The following is a 26,689-nucleotide window of genomic DNA, read 5'->3' on the forward strand; positions in this document are numbered from 1 at the left end:
TCATAAAGTTATTGCATCTTCTATCGTTTATTCCGTAGGTGAAATTCCCATTTCTGTTGAATTTATTTCTTACATGCATCATTTCTTTCTGAAATTCATGAACAAAGATTAATGTCTTGCATTTAAATCATATACCCACTAAATAATGACTGGTTTATGGTGACACAATTAACCATACAGCATAACATGACAGAAAACGTAACGTGTCAAAGACATTGACAGTGTTCAGATGCAAAAATGTACACAGAATAATACGATGCAGCAGCAAAAATGTAAAACCGTCACGATGTTGAGATGTCATAGGGCAACAAAAAGTGTCAACGTCGATTGGTATGTGTTATATCTTAACTATTTCACAATACATACAAATAAAACTGGAGTATAATCATACACCAAAAAAAAGTGGAAAATGTGCACGGTCTGATGTGTAACGACAAGAAAAGCGACCTGCTAATCTTACCTTGCCGGGCACTTGCCAAGAAAAATACGATAATCATCAGTAATTAGTCAGGTGAAATAATTGCGTTAGTAAATGGCATCATAGTGTGTTGAATCATAAAGTGTCTTCATTTAATAAACGGTTTAATGTTTGAGATATGGTGATTGCCTTTCGATTTTCTAGTTCTCAAAGTTTCGACGTGTACAACATTGGGGTGAGGGATGCTGCGAATCCGATATGGACCTGCGTATAGAAGTTCAAATTTACTGCACTTACCTTTTAATTTACTGGATAAATAGTGTGTACGTATTAATATCTTCTGTCCAACGTGAAAGACGCGGCGTGTACAAACCTGTTTTTGCTGTCTTCTCCGGCGCTCTGCGGCACGTTTGATGTTGTTCAGCGCAATGTCAATTATTTCGTGGTGTCGTAATCGACGAGATGTAGGAAATGTTATTAACTCTTTAATTTTGTTAGGTGGTTCAGCATTTTTCAGTATAACAGACGGAGATAGCATAGTGGATTCATTTGGTATGGAATTAATTACATCTTGGAATGAGAGTATGTATGTATCCCAATCAATATGTCTTTTGTGGCAGTATATTCGGCACAGCTTACCAATTTCTTTCATTAATCGTTCACAGGGGTTCGAAGAAGCGTAGTACTTGGATATATAGATCGGAGAAATGTTTCTGGCTCGTAACATGCGTGTCCATATGGTACTACGAAATTGAGATCCATTGTCAGAAATTACTTTCATTACATGCCCTACATGAGATAGAAAATGTTTTACAAATGCTTTCGAAACAGTTATAGCAGTAGCTTTGCGTAATGGAGTGAAAGTAACAAATTTTGAAGTAAGCTCAACAGCGACAAATATGTAGCAAAAACCTCTGTTAGTTCTGGGAATCGGACCAAAAATATCTACAGCGGCCATGTGTCTTAATTTAACAGGTATAATGGGATATAAAGGAGGAATATGTGAAGTGGTGTCTGATTTAGCTTTCTGGCAAATTTTACAAGACGCTAAAACTCGTCGTATACGTTTCTCCATGTTGGTAAAATAACAGTTCTGTCTCAGTATAAGAAAACATTTTCGTGCTCCGTAATGTGCGTAGCTTAAATGAGTGTACCAGATTAATTTGTTAACCAGTTCGTCAGGAATGCATAATAACCAATTGTTGCTGTCAGGATGAGAGCGGCGAAACAGAACGTCATTGCGTACAGTGTAGTGGTTCCTAATCGTAACATTTTTCCTATCTTGCCAAAGGTGTTTAATTTCTTTCCACACATTGTCTTTATTTTGTTCTTGTGCTATGTCCTGTAATGACGATGAAATAAAATTTTCAAAGGCAACTTGCTGAATGTACATGACACTGAAATTTGTTTTACAGAAGTTGGTTGCTACGTCTTGCTGATTATTGCCGAGAGAACGCGATAGTGCGTCTGCTATAACATTTTGTGTGCCGGGAATGTGAACAATTGTAAAATTAAATTCCTGTAAATAAAGTTTCCATCTACTTAACCTGTCGTGAGTAAATTTAGCCGAGAGTAAAAATTGTATCGCTCTGTGGTCTGTGTAAACGGTGGTATGTCTGCCATAAAGAAAGTGCCGAAATCTCGTAAAAGCCCATACAACACATAATGTTTCAAGTTCTGTAACGGAATAATTTCGCTCAGCAGGTGACAGAATGCGACTCGCAAATGCGATGTTTTTAATTACTGTTGAACCATCTTCTTCTATTTCCTGAAAAATGTGTACGCCTAGAGCGGTGTTGGAACTGTCGGTGGCAATGGAAAAATTTCTGGTAAGATCTGGGTGCGATAAAAGTGGAGCATTCAACAAAGCATGTTTCAGGTTCATGAATTCAGAGTGTGCTTGCTTATCCCAAGACCAAATAGTGTTTTTACCTGTTAATTGGCATAATCTGGGTGTGTCTAAAGCAGAGTGATGAATAAATTTACGAAAAAAGTTAATTAAACCCAAAAAACTGCGTAATTGTTTCTTCGTCGTAGGAACGGTAATGTCACGTAGAGCTTGAAGTTTTTCCGGATCAGGTGCAATGCCTTCTGCTGAAATTACGTGTCCAAGAAATTTTATAGAAGTTTTGCCAAAGTGCGATTTACTAAGATTAACTGTAAGTCCTTCTGCATGAAAAGTTTGTAACAGTTGTTCAAGAATCAGATTGTGTTCAGACCAGTTAGCTTCTGCGATAAGAATATCGTCTACATACGTCGTAATTCTGTCTCTAATGCAAACGTGTGTCGGATGGCGTCAAAATTAATAACATTTTCGTGAAGAAGATTCTGCGTGTCGAAAGTAATGTTTGCGTTACTGTAATATGCAATCTGTGCTGTATCTGGTTAAACTCTATCGTACGTGCTGTTATTTACGGGAGAATGTTGTGGCATATCCACTATATGAACTGTTCTGTTATTTCTTACTGACGTGTTACGCTATGGATGACACCTATTGTCTGTTTCATTCATGATTATTTGTTGTTGCTGGTGTTGTTGCTGCTCATAAGATCGACTGTTATTAAATGTACGCTGAAAATTGTGCTCATCATTTTTGCGTCTGTCATGATAGTAATTTCTATACGGCACATTGCGATAGGAATTGAAATGGTGTGTTGTCTGTACGTAGTTATTTTTTTGCTGCCATGCGTTACTATTTGTTGGGGCTGGGACTATACGTGCACGCGGCGAAACATTAAAGCCTGGTTGACCTTGTGTATTCCATTGTTGGTTAGGTATGCTAACCGGCTGGTTTTGATGTTGTTGTTGTGAAACACCTCTATTGTTACTAAAGTGTTGTTCCTGTTGCTGAAAATTTTGACGGTATTGATAATTAGAATTTTGCCTGTTATTAAAGTTTTGGTAGTTGTCGTTCCTAAAGCGTCTGTTATCTTTCCGATTGAAACTACGTCCCTGATCATAATTGTAGTACTGTTGTTGACCTTGGTTGTTACAGGAAAAGTTTTTGTTTACAAAAGAATAATCAGATTGCTGTACTTCCAAGAGCTGTAAAAGATCTCTAAACGCTGAAATATTTTCTTTTTGCTGACCTGTTAGAAGTGACACTCGTAATGACCGTGGTAATTTGGAAATGCATAATTGTATAAGTGCGGATTCACTGTACGGCTCACTTAGGTACTGGTTTTGTTGGACCATATGCTCAAAAAATTGCGTGACACTGGGAAAATTTGAGTTCTCGTAATTCGGCAAACTAATTAACTGATCTTTAATTCCGCGCTGTGTCGTCTTCGACCAATACGCAGATAGAAAAGCATTCTGAAACTCTTCTACTGAATAGCATTGCCTCGCGATCGGTCTCATACGAGTTGCCGGTTCGCCTTCCAAAAAACTGCAAATAAATTCAAGTTTATGCGTTACAGGCCAAGTCGGTGGAAGAGCAAAGCTAAATTGTTGAATCCAATCCAGTGGGTGAATCTGCGTTCTATCGTTTTTGAAAACCTTAAACTTTCTCACTGACAGAAAATGTTTGTAGTCGAAATTATCATCTCTGTGTGATAGGACAAGTTCAGGATCGTAAGAGAATCTATTGAACTGTGGTTGATCGGAATCTAAGTCCCGTACTCTCTGTAGATTACCCAAATTATACGCACTGCGTGAGTCTGACTCATGTTCATAAAGTGGCGTCTGTTGTGGCATGTTATTAACTGAAATGTTTTTCATCTCTGTTACTTCTTGTTGTAAATTTGATAACTTCCTACGTAACGTGTTGTTAGATGAATCGATCTCATTAATTGCCTGCTGTAAATTTTGAAATTCAGGTGTTTGGTTAAATGAAACCGGTGCAGTATCATCTGATTTATTGTCATTAGTATTTTCGATAACACCAATACGACTGGCCAATTCATCATATTTTTCAGTCAGTATTTTAACCTGATCATCGGTTTTAGAATCAGACGCATTAATCTGTTTTTGCAACTTGCGCGTAGTTTCGCTCAGTTTTTTAACATCACCTTTGATAACATCACAATCCTGTGTTAGATCTAATTGTTCGAATCTATCTGTCACTGTTTGAATATTTACTGTGTGTGTATCTGTTTTTGATTTAAGGTCAGAAATTTCATCCCGTAATTCCGCGTTCAATTGTTCTATGGTATTAATTTTGTCAGACACTGTAGTAATATTATTGTCTACATACGTCTTCGCTTTCGCGAATATTTTACGTTTGTCCTCTTGTCTTTGTGCAGTGATTGTTTCCATGACTTGTCGTTTTACTTTGTTTTGATCCTGAATAAATCTGCGGAAACGCGTATCACTGTTCTGTATGTGCTGATTAAAGCGCTCGTTAATCTGAGTATTCTGCTGTTCGAATTTCGCGTCTATCTTTGCGTCCATAGTGCGCGAAAGTTCTACCGTCATTGCTCTAAACTCGTCCCGTAATTGTGCAGCTTTTTCAGAGCATTGTTTAGCGACTCCGCTAATTTCGTCTCTGAGTGTATCTGTTGCGGCTGTTTGCATTTCTCTTAATTCCTGCGCAACAGACTTAATTTCTTCGCTATTTTTTTGTGAACACGCCTCAATTTCCGCGCGCAACTGTTCCTTAGTGTCATGGCACTGCGCGGCAACAGCTCTAATTTGTTCACTAAGCTGTCTGGAATTGTCGTCTAATTTTTCATTCTGTTGTCTGACCTGTTCACTAAGTTGTTTGATATCTGCACTAAGTTGTTGTTTGAGATCTTTACTACTGTTGTCTATTTTCTCACTTTGCTGTTGTAGCAAACTTCTCATAATTCGTACCAAGTCAAAACTAGCGTTTATATTCTCTGTGCTGTTTAGTGGTGGATCTGGAATTTTCTCGTTTTGCGTGACCATTTGGTCATTCTGTAATTTACAGAAAGGTTTATCAGTCGGACCTACACTGTCACTCACTATTTCGGAATTAAATAAATCCGTCGTACTTTGTGTATCCTGTTCATTTTCATTACACAAATTCGTCTGTACGTTACTTGAGTTTTCCAAATCGGGTGTGTTAAGCTGGGCAGCGCTCATTATAATAGGGCGTCCCGCGTCATCAATTGTCGTCAAATTAACAGACGAGACAATTGGGTTCGTTTGTTCGTCATCACGGTAAAAGTCATCACTAGTGGTTGGAATGCACTGATTGTTAGTGAACGCAGGATTGTCATCATTACTCTGCGTGTCACAATTATTATCAGTCACGTTGTTTGAGTCGGTAAATTCATTCACAATACCTCGCGATACACTATTCATAGTCTTTCGCGGCATTTTTACAACAGTCACAAATATTCACAAAACAATAAGCACAAATGCAAAAACAACACACAAATACAACAGAGCAACGAATTGCCGTTGACCTGTAGAAAGAAAGTCACAAGATTAATAAAAGCGTTGCGCCAAATTCTAATTATACTTAAGCAAATAAGAGCAGATATCTGACTGTCGCTCAAAAGACTCTCAACGAAATACGATCCTGGACTGGGTGTCGCCAAGTGTAACCTCCCCACAGAAATTTTAAAAGGAAAATGACAATACTTAATACAAATGCTAATGGACACTGCGCTAAGCGTAACCTGCCCACAATGAAATGTACTGACAATGGCAACAAAAATGTGAAATTCGCAATCTGACTCAAATATAAATTCCTCATGAAAAATTAAAGTCCATTCAGTGATAAGAAAATTTAATTAAACCGAAATATCGGTCTTTGGCCCTGTGTAAAACAATCAGAATTAAAGTCTTACCTCAGAATAAATGGATGTCACATTTCTGCTCTTGTTGTTGCGCACCGCTTGGAGGAACTGCATTGCAAATAATAATATTCTCTTTTTTTGTGATTTTAGTGAAATTTTTCTTCAAAAGAAGTGGAATGAAATGGGAAGTGCAACGAAATCTTTAGTTCAATAAAAAATTAAATTTTTGAGAAAATGCTTTTGAAATAAAAATTATTATTGGGGGACTTGTTGGAGAATAATTACAATAAATAAATTTTTACATTATCTAATGATTATATTAATTAATAGTATACCTTATTCACCATCTTGACCAGTGTTGCCGACCGCCTACATCACACAACCGCACTGGGCTGCTACTACTGACCGACCGCTCTGCATGACGACTATTAGCGTACTGCTCTGCAACTAAACAGAGCTACAGACTCGCAACGACTGCTACTGACAGACTACAACGACTGACTGACAGACTGAGAACCGCTCGCAACACTCGCGCGGTCAAGCGCATACTCTCTGGTCACAGATGCTACAATGCCTCGCCATCGCTGCTATGTTACATACGTGTTTCAATATAAGAAATGAATAAATGATAGAGATTAAATTATGATTTATGGGGGGACAGCGTCATTGTCATTGTGGTTACGGAGAACAATGGAAGATTTTCCCTTTAAGACACAGATTGTCGTACTAAGTGATGAGGATGAGGATGATGATGACACCGCGTTCTCGCGTGAGACAGTGTTTTGAGAACCCACAGAGTTTGAAAGTGCCCCATTGTGGGCGCAGCTGCTGCGCGTGCCACTTGGATGATTCACATAGCAGTTGTCTCGTGTTAAGTGATAGTGCTAAGCGTGCGTGTAATAGTGTGGTGTCGTATAGTGTGTTGTTATCGATGATGCCAGAGGGTGAAATCCGATGCCAGCACCGAGTGAGGTGGCACAGTGGTTAGCACACTGCACTCGCGTTTCGGAGGATGTCGGTTCAAACTCGCGTTCGGCCATCCTGATTCAGGTTTTCCGTGATTTCCCTAAATCACTAAAGGCAATTGCCGGGGCGGTTCCCTCGAAAGGGCACGGCCGACTTCCTTCCCCACCCTTCCCCAATCCAATGGGACCGATGACTTCGCTGTTTGGTCCCTTCCTGCAAATCAAGCAAACAACCAACCGATGCCAGCATATAGTCCACTCTACTCGAATAACACCAAGGAGGCCGCAGAGCTCAATGTCTTCATCCGACGGAAGGATCGCCATCAACAGTCACATACCCTCATTCCATGAGAGGTCGTGTCCCCCCCCCCCCCCCCCCCCCCCCCGCCCTAATAGCTGAATGGTCAGCGTGACGGATCGCCATCCTGCGCGCCCGGGTTCGATTCCCGGCTGGGTCGGGGATTTTCTCCACTCAGGGACTGGGTATCGTGTTGTCTTCATCATCATTTCATCCCCATCCGGCGCGCAGGTCCCCCAATGTGGCGTAGAATGTAATAAGATCTGCACCAAGGCGGCCGGACCTGCCCCGCAAGGGGCCTCCCGGCCAATGACGCCAAACGCTCATTCCCACTTTTTCATTCCATGAGACACTGCGGAGAGATTTGAAATTAAACCCAGGACACTGAAACGGAGTCTGAAGATCAGAAATTGTATGCCAGTACCTCTCCTCCACCTGCCGGCAAGTTACTGGACCTGCAAATTTATTTCTCCACCGCGACTCGAGCTGGGTACCTCCGAACTGGGCACCACACGAGTGTGTGTTAAGGTGCTTTTACGTTGAGCTCAGAACATGTTTTTGTTCGGAACATTGTGTGCAACTTGTTCTCTCAACATGTTGGCAACATTGTTCGTTGTTCGCATTCCCGTTTACACTAGCGACCAACATTTCTACGTATTCGCATAGTCTGCTGCGGTTAACTGACAGGTTACTTTGTGTATTCACATCAAGAGATACGCTATGCCAAGTGAAGAGGAAGAATTAATGACATTTGGTGCTGCACTGATAATACTTTTAACGAAATGAACAGACGAAGAAGACGTAGTCGTCGTTGGTGGACCAAAACATACTATAGAAGACGTGGCGGGAATGACATGCCTTGTGAGCTGAATTTGGAAGACGGTTCTGGCTTTCGTAACTTCACTAGGATGTCGCCATCAGATTTTGAAATGTTGTTGAATATTATAGAACCAGTTGTTTCAAAGAAAGACACAAATTTCAGAAAAGCAATCCCTGTGTACCAAAGACTTGCTGATACTCTTCGTTTTCTGGCGTCAGGAGACTCCTATCAAAGCCAGCCATATCTCAAATAGTTCCTTATCGCCGGCCGGTGTGGCCGAGCGGTTCTAGGCGCTGCAGTCCGGAACCGCGCTACTGCTACGGTCGCCGGTTCGAATCCTGCCTCGGGCATGGATGTGTGTGATGTCCTTAGGTTAGTTAGGTTTAAGTATTTCTAAGTTCTAGGTGACTGATGACCTCAGCAGTTAAGTCCCATAGTGCTCAGAGCCATTTGAACCATTTGAAGTTCCTTATCATCCAGGAAACGTAGATATTTAAATCCAAACTACTTCATTTCGTAAAGTGTGTCAGTACCACATCCAGATTTTTTTACTTTCCTCTATTTTTCTTTTCTCTTGTCGGTACCGAGACAAGAGAGATTTAATTTTTTTGTCCACGTCACTGCACCAGCAGAAACTTTTTGTAATGAATCATGTTTGATTTTAGTATTTTTGTACCCTGCGCAACGTACATTCCACAGGCACTCCTCTGCCTCATAGAGCGATATAAACTGGAAAATTTTGTCTCGTGACCATTCCATTTCAAATAAAAATGAAGGGACATGAAATAAACGCACCACTACACTCCAGCAAAACAAACACCAAAACACTCACTCAGAGCAAACGAACACTAGCCCTGCGTAGCGGAATTTAATGGTAGCAGGCCACGAACAATGTTTCTTTGATCTCTACCGACACAGCCTTGGAACACTGATTTTGTGTTGCGAACATGTTGCCAACATGTTGCGAACATCGGCAGTCCATTACTAGCCACGAACAATGTTGCGAACAATGTTGTGAAGAATGTTGCGAACTCAGTGTAAACGAGCCTTTAGCTCTCTTGGCTGTGGGGGCGTGTACTGTTTTGCTATTATATAAACCATCTAACGAAAAAAATTGACCAGGTACGAGCAGAACTTGCGCACTGAGGGCTCCGTACAAACTTTATTATGTATACAGACAGGTCATCCATTCCGGAAATCGGGAACCTTGACCATTTTTATCTGTATTCGACATTCATATAGCCTAAGGGATACTAAAACTTTCGAGAATGTTTTAATTTCAGTAATATAAATGGGACATAATGTCGTAACAGGCAGCCGACCATTATTATAGTAATCTGTAGTCCCTTCGTTCGGGCTGACTGGGTCGCAATAGTAAAAGTCAAACGTCAGACAAGGAATGACTTTACTGCTCACACTACTCTGAATGTTCGTTTCACAAACAGCTTGAAACACCGTAGCTACATGCTGTAATCGCTCCATGATATCTGATGATCATTCCCAAACGTGTGATATGAGCGATGACGTCATTCTTTGCCTGGTGTCTGATTTTACCAGTGCGACCCAATCAGCCTGAACGCAGAACAACTGATTGATTTGCTTCAAGTTGGACGTCGGATAAAAAATGACAAAAGAATTATTTTTTTCGTTAGATATTATTACAGATTAGCAACTTTCAGATGTTTTTCTTTTTCTTGAGCTGTGGGACCTTACCTATTGCCAAACTTAATCATTGTGGATCAACAGAAAGTTTGTGGTATCAAAAAATGTGACATAAATGGCAGGAGGTTTTGACGGCTTAAACTTAGAAGCTAACGATTACTACACCGCTGAGGGACCATAGATCTTAACAGGTGATACAAATTTCAACTTGAGACGTATAACCGTTCCTGAAAGAAAGGGGTCTTAACAGTCGCACGGACAGACAGACAGTCCGATAGCAAATGACAGAAATTTTTTTCGTGTGATTTAATTACAACTTTACAATTTTCGGATTTTTTTCCTTTGGTTGTACTGTGAAACCTTACTTATTGCCAAGTTTCACGATTCTAGGCCAACGGGAACTACTCTATATGTTTTGACGAGTGAGTTTGCGACTATCAAAGTATGTGACATAATTGACCGTATCTTTTGACTGCATGGGCTTGGGGGTTTCAATATTCTACACTGACAAGAGACCATAGGCCTTAGTATGTGACATAAATGTCAACTTGATATGTCCACGCTTTCCTACTAAAAATGGGTCTCAGCTGACGAATGAAAAGGCAGACACCCAGAAAACAAATGACAAAAACATTTTTTCGAGTGATATACGAGGGTGAGTCAAATGAAAACCTTAAATATTTTTTAAAATATTATTTATTGCGCAGAAGTGGTACAAAGCCGTATCACTTTTCAACATAATCTCCCCCACGCTCAATGCAAGTCCTCCAGCGCTTATAAAGTGCATAAATTCCTTTAGCAAAAAATTCTTTTGGTAGTCCGCGCAACCACTCGTGCACTACGTGGCGTACCTCTTCATCAGAACGGAACTTCTTTCCTCCCATTTCGTCTTTGAGTGGTACAAACATATGCAAATCACTTGGTGATAAGGAATGGCGCCATTCCTTGCTCGTTCTCTTCGTTTCCAGTTAGTGGAAGTGAACCCAGGTTTCGTCCCCAGTAACGATTCTTGCAAGGAAGCCAACACCTTCTAGTTCAAAGCGCCGAAGTTCTTCACAAGCATCAACACGTCGTTCTCTCATTTCAGGAGTTAGCTGCCGTGGCAACCTTCTTGCAGACACTTTGTGAAACTGGAGCACATCATGGCACAATGTGGTGTGCTGACCCATGGTTCAAATGGCTCTGAGCACTGTGGGACTTAACTGCTGTGGTCATCAGTACCCTAGAACTTAGAACCACTTAAACCTAACTAACCTAAAGACATCACACACATCCATGCCCGAGGCAGGATTCGAACCTGCGACCGTAGCGGTCGCGCGGTTCCAGACTGTAGCGCCTAGAACCGCTCGGCCACCCCGGCCGGCTGCTGACCCATGAGTAATCTGTAAACATGCTGCAGTGTCATTCAGCGTGACTCGGCGGTTTTCCTTCACTATGGCTTCAACTGCTGCAATGTTCTGTGGAGTCACAACTCGTTGTGCCTGACCTGGCCGAGGAGCAACTTCCACTGAAGTCACACCATTTACGAACTTCCTACTCCAATCGCAAACTTGCTGCTGTGACAAACATGCATCGCCGTACTGAACCTTCAGTCGTCGATGAATTTCAATGGGTTTCACACCTTCACTACGCAAAAACCGAATAACAGAACGCTGTTCTTCCTTGGTGCAAGTCGCAAGTGGGGCGGCCATCTTTATACTGATACTGCGACGGTATCTGTGCATCTGCACTATCCTACCACCTACAGGCCACTCTGCACACTGTTTGTAGCACGCTTACCAACTTACAGGATAACGGCGCGAATTGTTATTACAAATTTAAGGTTTTCATTTGACTCACCCTCGTAGCTACAAATTTACAGTTTCCAGATTTCTTCTTTGCTTGAATTGTAAAACGTTCGTTTCTGCCAAATTTCATGACTCTAGATCTACGGTAAGTACACTATAGGTTTGATGAGTGAGTTTGCGAGTATTGAAATATGTAACGTTAATGTCTGCATCTTTTTATGGCATTGACTTAGAGACTTCAACTTTTTACACCGCCAGGGGACCATAGATCTCAGTATGTGACATAAATTTCAACTTGACAGACAGACGGATAACAAAGCGATCCTAAATGGGTTCCATGTTTACCGACTGAGACACGAAACCCTAAACAGAGAAGCAACCAGATGGGGAGGAGGTAACGATATGAATCTTCACGAATTGAGATGGCATGTGACGTTATTTCAGTGACTAGAAAATCGTTTCATTTTTGGTAAGAACTTGTCAGTTTGAGCCCACGTACCAGTTTGACGTTGCACCCCCTATTTCGTGGATGTAGGCACTGATTCGGTTGGAAATGTATCTTAAAGCCGTTGTAGCATCTCCTGAGGCAAGCTGGCCCACCAATGTTGTAACTTGTCTTTGGTATCCTGAATCAGTATTCAGATACAGAGTTGACATCCGAGGTGGTCCTGCTCTTGTTCCAGTGGGGACAGAGCAGGGGATCTCGTTGGCCGAGAGACATGTGCCATGTGTGGACGTGCATTGTCCTCCGGAAAAATGGCATCACGATTTTGTAGCATGAGACGTAACACATGGGGGCGCAATATGTCAATAGTTAAATATACAACTCTGAAACCGGCAGTATATTTACAGTGTGCAGCCGATATATTTACAGGCCGGTACGCCGACATTTCTTCCTTACATATATCGATAAATCGGTTCTCTTTCCGATATATCGATGGCTGTTAACGAAAGATTTTCAAACAATCGATATATTGGATTCTCGATATTTTTTAGAAAATGTCAACAATCTTAAACCCAGTCCGGCTGTTGATAGTCTGCAAACAATGATGTAAGATGCACAGTATGTTGGAGGGAGTCCACTGCTTGCTCTAGGGTAGCAGGCGCAGATACGAAGCGGTTACGATACGCTTGGTGGGCGATACTGCGATACTACCTGTGGTGGTCAGACGTGCTCAACTGGAACCTTGACGACGATTAGACCTGCCCTCACGCTCCCATGCAGCCCATCATCGGGCTGCCGTTACACCCGACTGCCATACAAAGGTAGATGTTGCAACGATTCGAACAGCTGGTCAAATGGAGTCCCACAACGATCCTCCTTTTAAATTACTTTAGGTGCTGATAACATCGTCTCAAACGAGTATGTGACATCTCCGTTTCCTTCAGTGACCAGTCAACATCTGACAATATTCATACCCACTATATTCCCTCCCAGGTCTGGGAGGATTGCAACTCTAATCTCCCGGGTTCGATTCCCGGCGGGGTCAGGGATTTTCTCTGCCTCGTGATGGCTGGGTGTTGTGTGATGTCCTTAGGTTAGTTAGGTTTAAGTAGTTCTATGTTCTAGGGGACTGATGACCATAGATGTTAAGTCCCATAGTGCTCAGAGCCATTTGAACCAACTCTAATCATGTGCATGTGTACGAAGATACACTGACATCCAGCCATGTGTTCTACATCTACATCTACATTTATATTCCGCAAGCCACCCAACGGTGTGTGGCGGAGGGCACTTCACGTGCCACTGTCATTACCTCCCTTTCCTGTCCCAGTCGCGTTTGGTTCGCGGGAAGAACGACTGCGGGAAAGCCTCCGTGCGCGCTCGAATCTCTCTAATTTTACACTCGTGATCTCCTCGGGAGGTATAAGTAAGGGGAAGCAATATATTCGATACCTCATCCAGAAACGCACCCTCTCGAAACTGGACACAAGTTACAGAGCGCCTCTCTTGCAGAGTCTGCCACTTGAGTTTGCTAAACATCTCCGTAACGCTATCACGCTTGTCAAATAATCCTGTGACGAAACGCGCCGCTCTTCTTTGGATCTTCTCTATCTCCTCAGTCAACGCGACCTGGCACGGATCCCACACTGATGAGCAATACTCAAGTACAGGTCGAACGAGTGTTTTGTAAGCCACCTCCTTTGTTGATGGACTACATTTTCTAAGGACTTTCCCAATGAATCTCAACCTGGCACCCGCCTTACCAACAATTAATTTTATATGATCATTCCACTTCAAATCGTTCCGTACGCATACTCCCAGATATTTTACAGTGTTTGTTCCGCTATCTGCACCAAGTGCCTATCCGCTGCAGATTTTCCTGCATTTCGCTGCTATTTTCTAATGCTGCAACTTCTCTGTATACTACAGCATCATCCGCGAAAAGCCGCATGGAACTTCCGACACTATCTACTAGTTCATTTATATATATTGTGAAAAGCAATGGTCCCATAACACTTCCCTGTGGCACGTCAGAGGTTACTTTAACGTCTGTAGACGTCTCTCCATTGAGAACAACATGCTGTGTTCTGTTTGCTAAAAACTCTTCAATCCAGCCACACAGCTAGTCTGATATTCCGTAGGCTCTTACTTTGTTTAAAAGGCGACAGTGCGGAACTGTATCGAACGCCTTCCGGAAGTCAAGGAAAATGGCATCTACCTTGGAGCCTGAATCTAATATTTTCTAGGTCTCATGAACAAATAAAGCGAGTTGGGTTTCACACGATCGCTGTTTCCGGAATCCATGTTGATTCCTACAGAGTAGATTATGGGTTTCCAGAAATGACATGATATGCGAGCAAAAGACATATTCTAAAGTTCTACAACAGATCGATGTCAGAGATATAGGCCTATAGTTTTGTGTTCTTGGTGCTTCAATTTTTTTTTGTAAAGCGATGTAATTGCATGTTGTAGTGGACTGTTTCCCCCGATATTTTGGAAAAACTGAATGGAATTTTTCCTATTGTTTTCTATTAATAAGTAAAATCTGTTGTCTTCTCTGTCTTGCTATTTGATGTGATTATGTTGGCGTAGATAAGTTTTAAGCTCGGAGTAACAGAGGACTTATTTGCACAGACACATTGCCTCTCTCCCGAAGAGGGACCCCGAAGGCAACAAGGTCATAGTGGTCAAGCTGGCGGACACCGACCCGCAGAAGTTCAACCACGCCGACGCCACCAAGGTGTTCCTCTTGGCGATGGACGCGAGCCTGCGGGAGGACGGCACGGTTCCCGGCTACCACTTCATATACGACACCGCTGGCCTCGCCATGGGGCACCTGGCCAGGTGCAACTTCACCGTGCTGCGCAAGTACATGGTCTACGTGCAGGTGGGCGCACAGGCTGTCGCAGCAGGCCCAGCAGCATAGAATTCTAGTATTAACCGCCGCTTCGCAAATTAATATAAGAAATAATTTTCCTGAATAAGTCTGCGATGATCGAGGAGCCAAATATCTAACACAACCAAGTCCAGTTTTGATTTCTTTTTCCCTTTTGAACCGTCCGCTGTTGCTGAGCGGTTATAGGCGCTTCAGTCCGGAACCGCGCTGCTGCTATGGTCGCAGGTTCGAATTCTGCCTCGGGCATGGATGTGTGTGATGTCCTTAGGTTAGTTAGGTTTAAGTAGTTCTAAGTCTAGGGGACTGATGACCTCAAATGTTCAGTCCCATAGTGCTTAGAGCCATTTGGACCATTTTTTCCCTTTTGAAATTTTTTTTCTGCTCTCTTTTATATCAAACAAATGACTTTCGCTAACGAAAACATGGCAAAAATAATAGTTCTGCCATATTAATGGGTAAAAGCAGAACCTGGACGGCTTTGATACCAATTACTTGATTTGTCCGCTTTTGAAACTAAATCAAAGTGTATCCACATGCTTCTTAGATTAGTTCCCACTATATTAAAAAATAGTTAAAAACTGAACGATAAAACTGAAACTTTTATTAGCTGAAGCATCTAAAACAAAAGAATGTGCAATTAACATCAATTTTAGGACTGATTGTTATTGAATAAAAAAGATAAATACTTAACACGTTTCAACCATTTACAAAGAAACAGTAAAAAACCAACCAGATGAACTCACCACTAAATTCTTATCTTCTCCCGTATTCTTACATTCGCAATGTTCTTTCTCTTCAAAAATGGCTCTGAGCACTATGGGACTTAACTGCTGAGGTCATCAGTCCCCTAGAACTTAGTAATACTTAAACCTAACTAACCTAAGGACATCACACACATCCATGCCCGAGGCAGGATTCGAACCTGCGACCGTAGCGGTTGCGCGGTTTCAGACTGTGGCGCCTAGAACCTCTCGGCCACAACGGCCGGCTCTTCCTCTTCCTTCACACCAGAAGCTTCTTTTTGTGATGTTGCGATACCACTGCAGTCACTCTGTTTCACGTCAGTTTTCACCGAAATGTTTTCCTACTAACGTTTCTACATCTTCAACATTTGTGGGATCCACAGAGGAAGATGTGTGCCACGTACAGAGTCTTGTGTTGTGATTGGCTACTGATGGAGTTGGTCACTTCTTCTGAAACATCTGCTTGGACTTGGCATTTTTGAAGCAAACACGCACTTATCAACGGCTTTTTAAACCATTTTCGTCCGTTTTACGGTGCTAATGGAAGCTACCATCTGATTCACCACAGAAAATAATGCAAACAACATCGATATCAGGAAACCGAAAAAAATGGACTTGGCCGTCAGGTTACTAGGCTCCTCAGTTGTCTACATTTTCTGAATAAGACAGTCTCCTCCTCTTCCTCCTTCTTCTCCTCCTCAAGTGCCTCGTCCTCCAAACAATCTGGCAATTAGTAGCAAGATCTGTTGTTTGCCTATGGCTCTTATGAACAGCGACTGTGTGCTCCATCCAAAGCACTTTCCTCAGCTCTTTCGCCAGGATAACCCTCTTTGTCCTGGGCCACGTCTGCTATCAATCTTTCTTTTAAGTATTAGCTGCAACAAGTTGTATCTGTTGTTGCGCATTATATGGTCACAATATTTATATTTTCTTACCTTGATAGTATCGATAATTTCTAACTCTTAATTGATACGCCGCGGTACCGCTGCATTTGAAACTTCATCTATCCATGGTATCCTTAATATCCTTGGATACGTCCAAATTTCAGATGCCTCCAGTTGCTTACCTAATACTGCAGTAATTGCCCATTACTCAACTCCATAGAGTAGGATGGTGAACGCGTAGCGCCGGCCGAAGTGGCCGCGCGGTTAAAGGCGCTGCAGTCTGGAACCGCGAGACCGCTACGGTCGCAGTTTCGAATCCTGCCTCGGGCATGGATGTTTGTGATGTCCTTAGGTTAGTTAGGTTTAACTAGTTCTAAGTTCTAGGGGACTAATGACCTCAGCAGTTGAGTCCCATAGTGCTCAGAGCTATTTGAACCATTTTTGAACGCGTAGCATCGAAGTAGTCGAGTGTGAAGTGTAGTACTTAGTTCACGGCTAGTCAGAACTTACTACGTTTTTTGGAAAGAACTACTGGCTTGTTCAACTATGCAGCGAATTTCGTGAGAGCGCTCCCAGTTTTCTTTGCTTGGACACCAAAAATATTCGTATTATTATTACAGAGTGTAAAAATGCCCTGAATTTCATCGCGGTTTCTGCTCACAGATATCTACGCGTATTTTGTCTTCTTGACGTTCAAACGTAACTCTTTTTCAGTAACATTGCTTAGTAGTTCTTGCGTATTCTCAGGTTACAATTAAGACAGTGTCATCAGCATATCTAATGTTATTGATGATAGTTCCATTAACCATCACTCCTTCATACTTCCATCAAGAGGATCGCGGAAAATTTTTTCAGGATAGATGCTGTAAGGTAATGGAGAGACAGTGCAACCATGGCGAATTCCATTCACAATCGATATTTCTTCTGAAAACTGACCATCGACACATACACTAGGTTGCTTAATAGAAGGCTTTAAAAAAAGTTCTTCATATTTTAATAGGTGGCAGTATGGTCCAAAACAAGAAAAAATCCAGGAAACATGGGCTCTAAAATGGGAACCTCAAGAGCTATGGTCGCTTGTTCATATTCGCTGTTGTGAAACATATCTCTTCTGCTGCAGGCTCTTTGCTATGACGAATGACCTACAGAATGCAGTAAACAAATGAATGAAAGAATGAGAAATCGTTACTCTGTTACTGTGAAACAGCGGGGCGTCTAATGTAATCTGCATACTTACGACCTGCACTTGAGCCATCGCTAAAGATGATGTTCGGTGTGGAGTCCATTCACAGTGAGGCGTTCTTTTGATCGATATGTCTTAAAAATGGTTCAAATGGCTCTGAGCACTATGGGACTTAACTTCTGAGGTCATCAGTCCCGTAGAACTTAGAACTACCTAAACCTAACTAACCTAAGGACATCACACATATCCATGCCCGAGGCTGGATTCGAACCTGAGACTGTAGCTGTCGCGCGGTTCCAGACTGTAGTGCCTAGAACCGCTCGGCCACTCCGGCCGGCGATATCTCTTAAAAACTCCGGATTGTTCACAGATGCACTGCGTCTTTGATGACGCGTTCCTGTAGTGTTTCTACATTATCAATGGGGCTTGCATACACCGAGAATTTCAGGTGTGCCCACAACCAAAAGATTCGAAGGATTAAGATCTGGGAAACGACCTGACCGAAGTAGTTGACCTCTCCAATCAATCCATTGCCCATTAAATGTCAGTGTGAGATGTTCTTCGACATTGCGGAGAAAATGGGCTGATGCCCTATCATTCTAGAATCGCGTCCCAGGACCATAGAGAGATGCTGAATAAAACGCGTTTGCAGTCAAGGGAGCAACGCGTGAAGCCTTCAGTGACTACCTTAGCATCATATTGTCAAACGATCTTCCACGAAACCCAAATGAATCCTAGTCATATGTAAAGGCTGTTTGTGGCATCAATATAGACGTCCAATCACTCATGAATGAGGCTGGAACTGAAACTAAGGGCAGCAAATCAAAACCTTAACGGTGTTTTAAAATGTTTCTGCACAAAGGAAAACCCAGGAGTATTACTCCTACTAAATTCTCGTATCACTGAAAACATGAGTGAAATAGATGTTAGTGTCAGCGGCGCTGAGAAACAGCTGAAGTCGTTAAAACCGACTAAAGCCCCAGGGCCCGATGGAATCCCTAACAGATTCTATTTCGAATTTGGTGCTGAGTTAACGCTTCTGTTAACTATAATCTGTCGTAGAACACTCGAACAAAAACTTCGGTTCAGTAGTCAGAAGAAAGCGCAGGTCACACATGTCCACATTTTATCCACAAATTTTCTGCTGGGATCGCCAAGTTCCCTATCGGCGAGGTACATGCAATGCCTTTCACGTGACTCGACAGGAAGAAATCTGTAGAGATTACGCCCGCGGATCTCGGTGGCCGCTTAGTTGGTCCTCCTTCTACCCATCACTGTGAAAATGTTCCGTCCTGAAGTGACGAGCATGTAAACTCTAGTGTGGTGGTGCACCATCCTGATTGAAGATCGCGTTTGGCAGAAGGGGAAGAAGCTCAGAGACTTCAAATTCCTCAGGCATATCCAGATAAACGGTTCGTGTTACAGTTCGTTCGTTGAAGAAAACTGATCCAACTTTACTGTCTTTCAACAGCGCACAATATCATTTACCTTTTCGCCGTATCTGAAATGCTCCCGAGAACCGTGTGTATTTTCTGAATCCCAGATGCCAATGCTGTGTCGGTTAACTTAACCACATTTCTGAAAGGTAGCTTCGTCAGAGAAAACGACATTTCCTAGATAGTTTTGCTTTTGCAGGATTAGGTCCAACGGTTCGATAGCAAATTCGTGGCAAAACTACAAGTCGTTTCGCTTCAATGCTTGAACAATTTGAACTTTGTAAGCGTGCAAGCGAAGCCGTACACACAGCAACTCATGATTCTTGAGCGAGGTGCTCAGCGAACCGATTTGGATGGCCTCCTTTTGAAGGTCTTTCTCATCTGCTCTACCATTTCATCAGATACGCGCTTTCTGTGAGAATCTGACCCTCTTCTTACGATCACAGTGGCTAGGAACTTGTCACGCCAAGCCATAATCGTCTTAATGCCCGGTGGCTCACGTCGGAAATTTCTTTGGACAGCAATGGGCTCTCTTTTGAGACGTAGTATTTTCTGGTTATTATTTATCACCTGAAACAAAGGCGAGGAATCGCTCAGGAAAAAAGGCCATACACAAAACTTTTTGTTTTGCTTTACATGACGCCGCAAACCGCAATTATGTATGTCTCGTAGCTTTTTTAAATTTCCATTTGAAAATCAGGGAGGTTTCACGTCGAAACCCTGTACTGCTATGGGCCGCCAAAAAGCACAATCTAACCCCGTAATAAGAAAGAAGAATTTAAAAAGGGAAGTGTCAAAGAAAATTTCTTTAATCTTTTATTTCATCAGTTCCTCAAATCATAACTTGTATAATAAAATTTTTTACAATTAAATAATAAACCTTAAAATCTGTGTTATAGGCTTGTAATTCACAAATTTCTCCAAAATGCTGTTTTTCACATTTAAACATTTCATGGTACAGCCCTTCTCCATAGACTCAACCCAGGGTTCTAAATATGGCGCTGCTACCATAGTAAATTGACTAATTCGTGGAAATAAATTCGGTGTTCAGATACATCGGGGAAGGCCATGCAATAATGTAATTTTTCTCTTAAATGAAAATTTCTGAAATATATTTAGTCTGCTGCAAAACTGTTTAATGTAGTTATAACGTAACAGGTATAAGTTCAGATATTGCTGTTGCTGACTGATGGCGGTGTATTGATCAACATTACGTCAGTATTACTTCATTTGCTAGCTAATAATTTCAGCTGTGAGGAATAGTATATTTTTAGATTAATGAGTTCCTATAAGTACTTGTGGCAAGAGCAAGCCATTAAAGTTTAGGAGTGTTTTCCCTGGGGCAGCAGGTCGGGTGTTGAAGTACGGACATGTGGATGCAAAATGGTTAACTTATACTAACAGGTGTAGTCCACCTAATGGTACAGTTACGACCGTGCAGAAAACATCAGGTCATAAAGTTTGTGGTGTGTTTGTAGGAAGACTGTTCGATGCAGAGAAAAGACAAAATATCTACATCTACATATATACTCCGCTAGCCACCAAGCGGTGTGTGGCGGAGGGCACAATTCGCGCCAAAGTCATATCCCCCCTCCCCCCCTCCCTGTTCCACGTGCGGATCGCGCGAGGGAAAAACGACTGTCTGAACGCCTCAGTACGAGCTCTTATTTCCCTTATCTTTGAATGATGATCATTACGCGATTTGAGAGTTGCTGGTAATAATATATGCTCTACATCCTCGGTGAAGACTGGATTTCGGAATTTAGTGAGCAGCCCCTTCTGTTTAGCGCGTCGTCTATCTGCAAGTGTGTCCCACTTCAAACTTTCTATGAGATTTGTAGCGCTCTCGTGATGGCTAAATGTACCAGTCACGAATCTTGCCGCTCTTCTTTGGACCTTCTCAATCTCTTGAATCAGAGCGAACTGGTAAGGGCCCCATACAGACGAAAAATACTCTAAGACTGGACGAACTAACGTATTGTAAGCTATTTCCTTTGATGAAGGGCTGCATCGCTTCAGGATTCTACCAATAAACCGCAATCTAGAGTTCGCCTTACCCGGTACTTGTGTAATCTGATCATTCCATTTGAGATCATTTCGAATAGTCACACCCAGATACTTGACTGATGTTACCACTTCCAAAGACTAATACTTTATTTTGTACTCATACATTAATGGGGATTTTCGCCTTGTTATACCCTGTAGGTTACATTTACTAATATTGAGAGATAACTGCCAGTTATTACACCACGCATTTACTTTCTGCAAATCCTCATTAATTTGTTCACTTATACTGCACTTATACTCGTTACACTTTATATATTCTGGAAGATGTTGCGGCCTGCTGTAGATTGAAAATATAAAAGTATTAAGTGTATTCATTTTGAATTTTAGGAAGGTCTCCGGATTAGAATGAAGAGCGTCAACACGATCAATATGAGTGCCGTGGCAGACAAAGTTATGGGCGTCGTGAAGCCTTTAATGAAGAAAGAGCTAATGGACCACGTAAGATCAGAAAAATAACTACCTGCATATTCCTAACAATAATGTACGATGGTTTATTTTTCTTTGCTGAGAAAGTAATACTTCTTGCTTTCAGATGTACTTTTACTCTACTGACCTGGAACCTCTGTACTCGCGAATACCGAGAAGTATTCTACCCAAAGATTTCGGAGGAGAAGAGGCGACCATGGCAGAACTGTCAGGTGAGTATCGGAACGCTGTGTGGAGTTGGCGCAGTCTCAGTGAGTGCGTTTTCGGTGAGACTGTGCTTTCTTTTTACAGACGTGCTGAAAGCTAAGGTCGAGGCTAACCGCGACTGGTACATAGAAACTGAGTCATGGAAATCTGACGAGTCTAAGCGAGCGGGCAAGTCAGTAAGCGCTGGAGAACTGTTTGGTGTGGAAGGAAGCTTCAAGAAGCTCGACATCGACTGAATATCAGTGCCACGTGTTCAACTGATGACTGAAAACTGTGTGCTACGAATGTTGACAGTTTTATGTTTCATTTATTTCCGTAAGCATTATTCTGAGGCAGTTGTAACAAATGCAACATCCTTAAGTCGCCTCAGCTCCGAGAGTCGTTGCGGAACGACTCTGCCAGGGTGAAACTGGTCAGTGATAATGTTGCATTGAGTCCTGTTATCTTCCTCTTCCTTTATGCCAACAACAAAGGCTTACGACTTTCCTGAAAAGTTTCCTGCCAGCGATGTTTTGTGTCTTTATACACGGGACAGATACCATAAAGTTTTAATGATCACATCAAAAAAGTAAAGTTACAGAATTGTTCGTTTGCAGTGACATGTCGGCAGTCTTGGTAGACATTCCACTCCATAGTACCGCAGCATGCAGCTAGGAGGACCAGAGCAAAATGGCACAGTTCATTCGTGGAGTGGATTGTCGTGCGGTAAATCATTTTCGGCGGCAGCGAGATTGGTGTACACCGTGTCAGACCGATCCAGACGACTAAAGACTGGACAGGCTGGTTCACCTGCAACGTTTTCCACACGATGCTCCACACTAACAATAGGCAGCACCGTTTTATTTAGGACCCTCTAGTGGGAGCTGCAATGTTGTGGCGCAGTGATTTCAACGTGTAACGGGACCGCTAAATATACTCATGCAAACAAAAACTTAATTACACAATTTTATTTTTTCGAAGTGATAATTAAAACTCTATGGCTACCCGTTGCAAAGGCAAAAAAATATGAAGTTAATAAGTCATTGTCTTCAGTTGTAAATCATTTTGATGTGAAAAATCAATATCATCTGTTCTATAGGTAATTCATGTAGTGTAAACGTATTCTTGTTTTGATTTCTACACAAAATCTGTGGAACGTAAGATTTTTTACTTTAAATGACCATTAGTGTCGGTCATGTGCGGTTGCCGTTGTTAATGTTGATAATTATACCAATAAATTTATTTTAGTATTAGTAATTTCATTTGTGTAGTTGCCCTTACTACTCAGGCAATATTGTACGTTTATGGAGTTCCATCGCAGTGCGGAGTGGCCGCGCGGTTAGAGGTGCCATGTCACTAATCGTGCGGCCGCTCCCGCCATCGGTTCGAGTCCTTCCTCGGGCATGGGTGTGAGTGTTGTCCTTAGCGTTAAGTTAGTTTAAGTAGTGTGTAAATCTATGGACCGATGACCTCAGCAGTTTGGTTCCTTAGGCATTCACACACATTTGAACATTTTTTGAGTTCCATCACTCAATCCATATAAACGGAACCCTTATAGCATAGGTCCGTTTGTGTATCTGCCCTGTCTGTTTGTCTGTATGTCTGCCTCCCTGGCTGACCGACTGTGGAAAACGTTTTTTCTCAGGAATGGGTGGACGTAAAATTTGAAATTTATGTCACATGTTAAGGTCAATAGTCCCCTGGAAAGCTTTTGACGTGTTCCTTTACATCATCGATCAGACATTCCGGTACAGAGAATCTGTTCTGATGTTTGCCCGTTCCATCAAGGTGAGGTTTACCCTCTTCCTTGCCTTTTTCTTAAAAGCCTAGAGAGACATCCATTAGAAATGTCAAAAGTATTCAAGAAAAACTTCTTGCATACTATTGCACAGTTCCCGTTCACATGCAATCGATAATCATGAATACAGTTTTTCTGAGAACCAGAGTCATCCCTTGGTTGTCGGCGGTTAACTGAATGATACGTGCATAAACCATTCAGGTAACTATTTTGGCGATTACTATCACCCATAACTCAGAAATTTCCAAATAACGTCTTCCACATCTTCTGAAATTTTATTGAAACACTTGCGTGCACACCTGCAGTCAACATTGCGAAATGTTCTTGGAGGAATTATTCTACCAGTTGCTGTGACGTACAGCTCCCTAGTGTTCCTTTTTCTTTCGAATATGTTTTTCATATGTGTCCGTTTGCTTGTACCCTTCTTGCTTCGAGTACGCTTCCTTTTTGTCTGCATGTCTGCGGCTGAACCGTTCGCACAGGCATCTGTAACAGTGTCTCTTGTTTCGTCATTTTTTGCACTTTCATTGGAAGTTTCATCGTCATCGGTACTGGTATCTAGATAGAAAGTAACACAAGTTATGATTTATACAGAACCGGATGACTGAAAATATATGTATATGTGAAATACACTAAGATGGACACCTTCATTTTCAATTGTTTTTGTCAACATGACCTTCATTCTCGCATATTCCTTTTTTGGAACAAAATGTCTATAATGCTGAGAGAAAAGTAAGTAAATTGTTTTTACCTGCAGTAGTTTTAAAATCTGGATCATCAATTGTATCACAGTCACTTGATAATGCTCCTGAATCCATCATCTTCGCAAGAAATAGCAACACGCTTCAATGCACAAAAACACACGGACTTGTACTGTTGTGTTGGCTGAAGAGCCAACACCGTGTTACTAGAGGAGGCCGAAATGCACGCATTTTAGCTCACGCAAGCTGGCGTGAGGAGGGAAGAACTATACTGATGTGAAGTCTGGAACATGACAAGGAATGAGAATTCAGAAAGTGGACGTAATTAGTTTCATACTTAACTTTAATCCATTAATGATGAACGTCGCTCTTGGCGGTACATGATTCACAATACTATCTGTTCAGAATAGTAACTGACTATGGCGCCTTGCTAGGTCGTAGCAAATGACGTAGCTGAAGGCTATGCTAAACTGTCGTCTTGGCAAATGAGACCGTATGTAGTCAGTGAACCATCGCTAGCAAAGTCGGCTGTACAACTGGGGCGAGTGCTAGGGAGACTCTCTAGACCTGCCGTGTGGCGGCGCTCGGTCTGCAATCACTGATAGTGGCGACACGCGGGTCCGACGTATACTAACGGACCGCGGCCGATTTAAAGGCTACCACCTAGCAAGTGTGGTGTCTGGCGGCGACACCACATGTACCACTACTGAAATAAATTCCCGCTTGCTTTCTCTAATGCGTCAGCATAGCATTGAGGTGCTCTCTGTTAGCAGCAGGACGAAGCTCGAGCTGTCCCACAATGCAAATAAATTAAAACGACTTGTGTGAGTCCGTACGTGAGGATAACTCCATTTTTTTGAAAAGTGGACTTGTACCACTATTGAAATAAGCCCTTATATATATCATTTATCATCATTTATATTTTTTGCTATCGCATAATATCAGTTTTAGCTAGTAAAGACATGCAAATACACTGCCTGAAAAGAGAATGACGTATGCAGAAAGGCAGGAGGAAACGAAATGGAAGGTTCAGAGGACATGTGTTGTTGTTCCAGTGACTACAAAAGCGCCACAAAATTACGTAGAACTCGGCTGTTTGAACCCACGTTGCACACCCTCTGGCGTGGATGCATGGACTGATTCGGTTGAAAAGGGTGTCATCAAGGATTGTCCTCCTCTCCTGAGGCGAGCAGCCTCACGGTTCTTATGGCTGGTGCCTGATATCATGGATACTGTCAGTGGGACGGAGTTATATCCGAGCTATTCCCACATATGCTCTATTAGATACAGATTGGGGATCTTGCTGGCCATGGGATCACCTCAGCGCCAGTCTGGCAGTTCATAGACATATGTGCTACGTGTGGACGAGTATAGTCCTGTTGGAAAATGTCACCATGGTACTGTCACGTGAGCAGTAACACATGAGGACACGGATGTCAGAGTTTCCTCAGTCACTACCAGCTGTGACCTGAAGTCATGCCCTATGGCTACTCACACCAAAGCGCGAGGAGTAACACAGCCGTGCCTCTACAAAACATAGGAAGAATGGGGCGTTTCTCAAGTCGCAGCCATACTCGCTGACGATGGTTACCCGGGGTAGTGTAGAAACACGATCCATCGCTGAACACAATGTAATTACACTGATCAGCAGCCCTTGCTTCCCACTTACGGCACCACTCCAAATCCAGTCTTTCGTATTGTGTTAAAGGCAGCCTGCGCATTGTACGGCAGTTCCCTAGTCCACCTGCTGCTTGTTTCCGACCAATAGTGCGAAATGATACAGACTGTTGCAGGAAGTGTTCTCAAATGGCAGACCCATATGCAAAGGTGTTGAAATGGCTCTGAGCACTATGGGACTTAACTTCTGAGGTCATCAGTCCTCTAAAACTTAGAACTACTTAAACCTAACTAACCTGAGGACATCACACACATCCATGCCCGAGGCAAGATTCGAACCTGCGGCTGTAGCGCCCGCGCGGTTCCAGACTGTAGCGCCCAGAACCGCTCGGTCACTTCGGCCGGCTGCAAAGGTGTTACAGTAGGCTCTGTTCACTATGCGGCGATCCTCACTCGAGGCGGTCAGACGCTGGGTAAGCCTACCCTCACATTCCTATGCAGCCCATCAAGGTACTGTCACATACGAATGTCTCACCAATCTGAATGATGAACGATTCGACCCGCTTGGTAAATGTGGATCCACAATGAGGCCTCTTTCAAGCACTATCAGTTGCTGATATCGCTGTCTCAAAGTATTCCCGCGTCTGAC

General features: G+C 42.4%; 1 protein-coding gene across 1 annotated transcript in view; it reads left to right on the forward strand.

Annotated features, from left to right (window-relative positions):
- Nucleotides 1-23,177, forward strand: part of LOC124545037 (alpha-tocopherol transfer protein-like) — a 49,219-nt gene extending 26,042 nt beyond the window's left edge. Inside the window, exons 3-6 of the mRNA XM_047123820.1 lie at nucleotides 14,738-14,990; nucleotides 21,640-21,750; nucleotides 21,845-21,950; nucleotides 22,030-23,177. Coding sequence (XP_046979776.1) covers nucleotides 14,738-14,990; nucleotides 21,640-21,750; nucleotides 21,845-21,950; nucleotides 22,030-22,181 — 622 coding nt within the window. The 3' untranslated portion in view covers nucleotides 22,182-23,177. The remainder of the gene's footprint in view (nucleotides 1-14,737; nucleotides 14,991-21,639; nucleotides 21,751-21,844; nucleotides 21,951-22,029) is intronic.
- The last annotated feature ends 3,512 nt before the right edge of the window (nucleotides 23,178-26,689 follow it).

This window comes from Schistocerca americana, chromosome 8 (assembly GCF_021461395.2).
Source record: "Schistocerca americana isolate TAMUIC-IGC-003095 chromosome 8, iqSchAmer2.1, whole genome shotgun sequence".
Taxonomy (NCBI): Eukaryota; Metazoa; Arthropoda; class Insecta; order Orthoptera; family Acrididae; genus Schistocerca; species Schistocerca americana.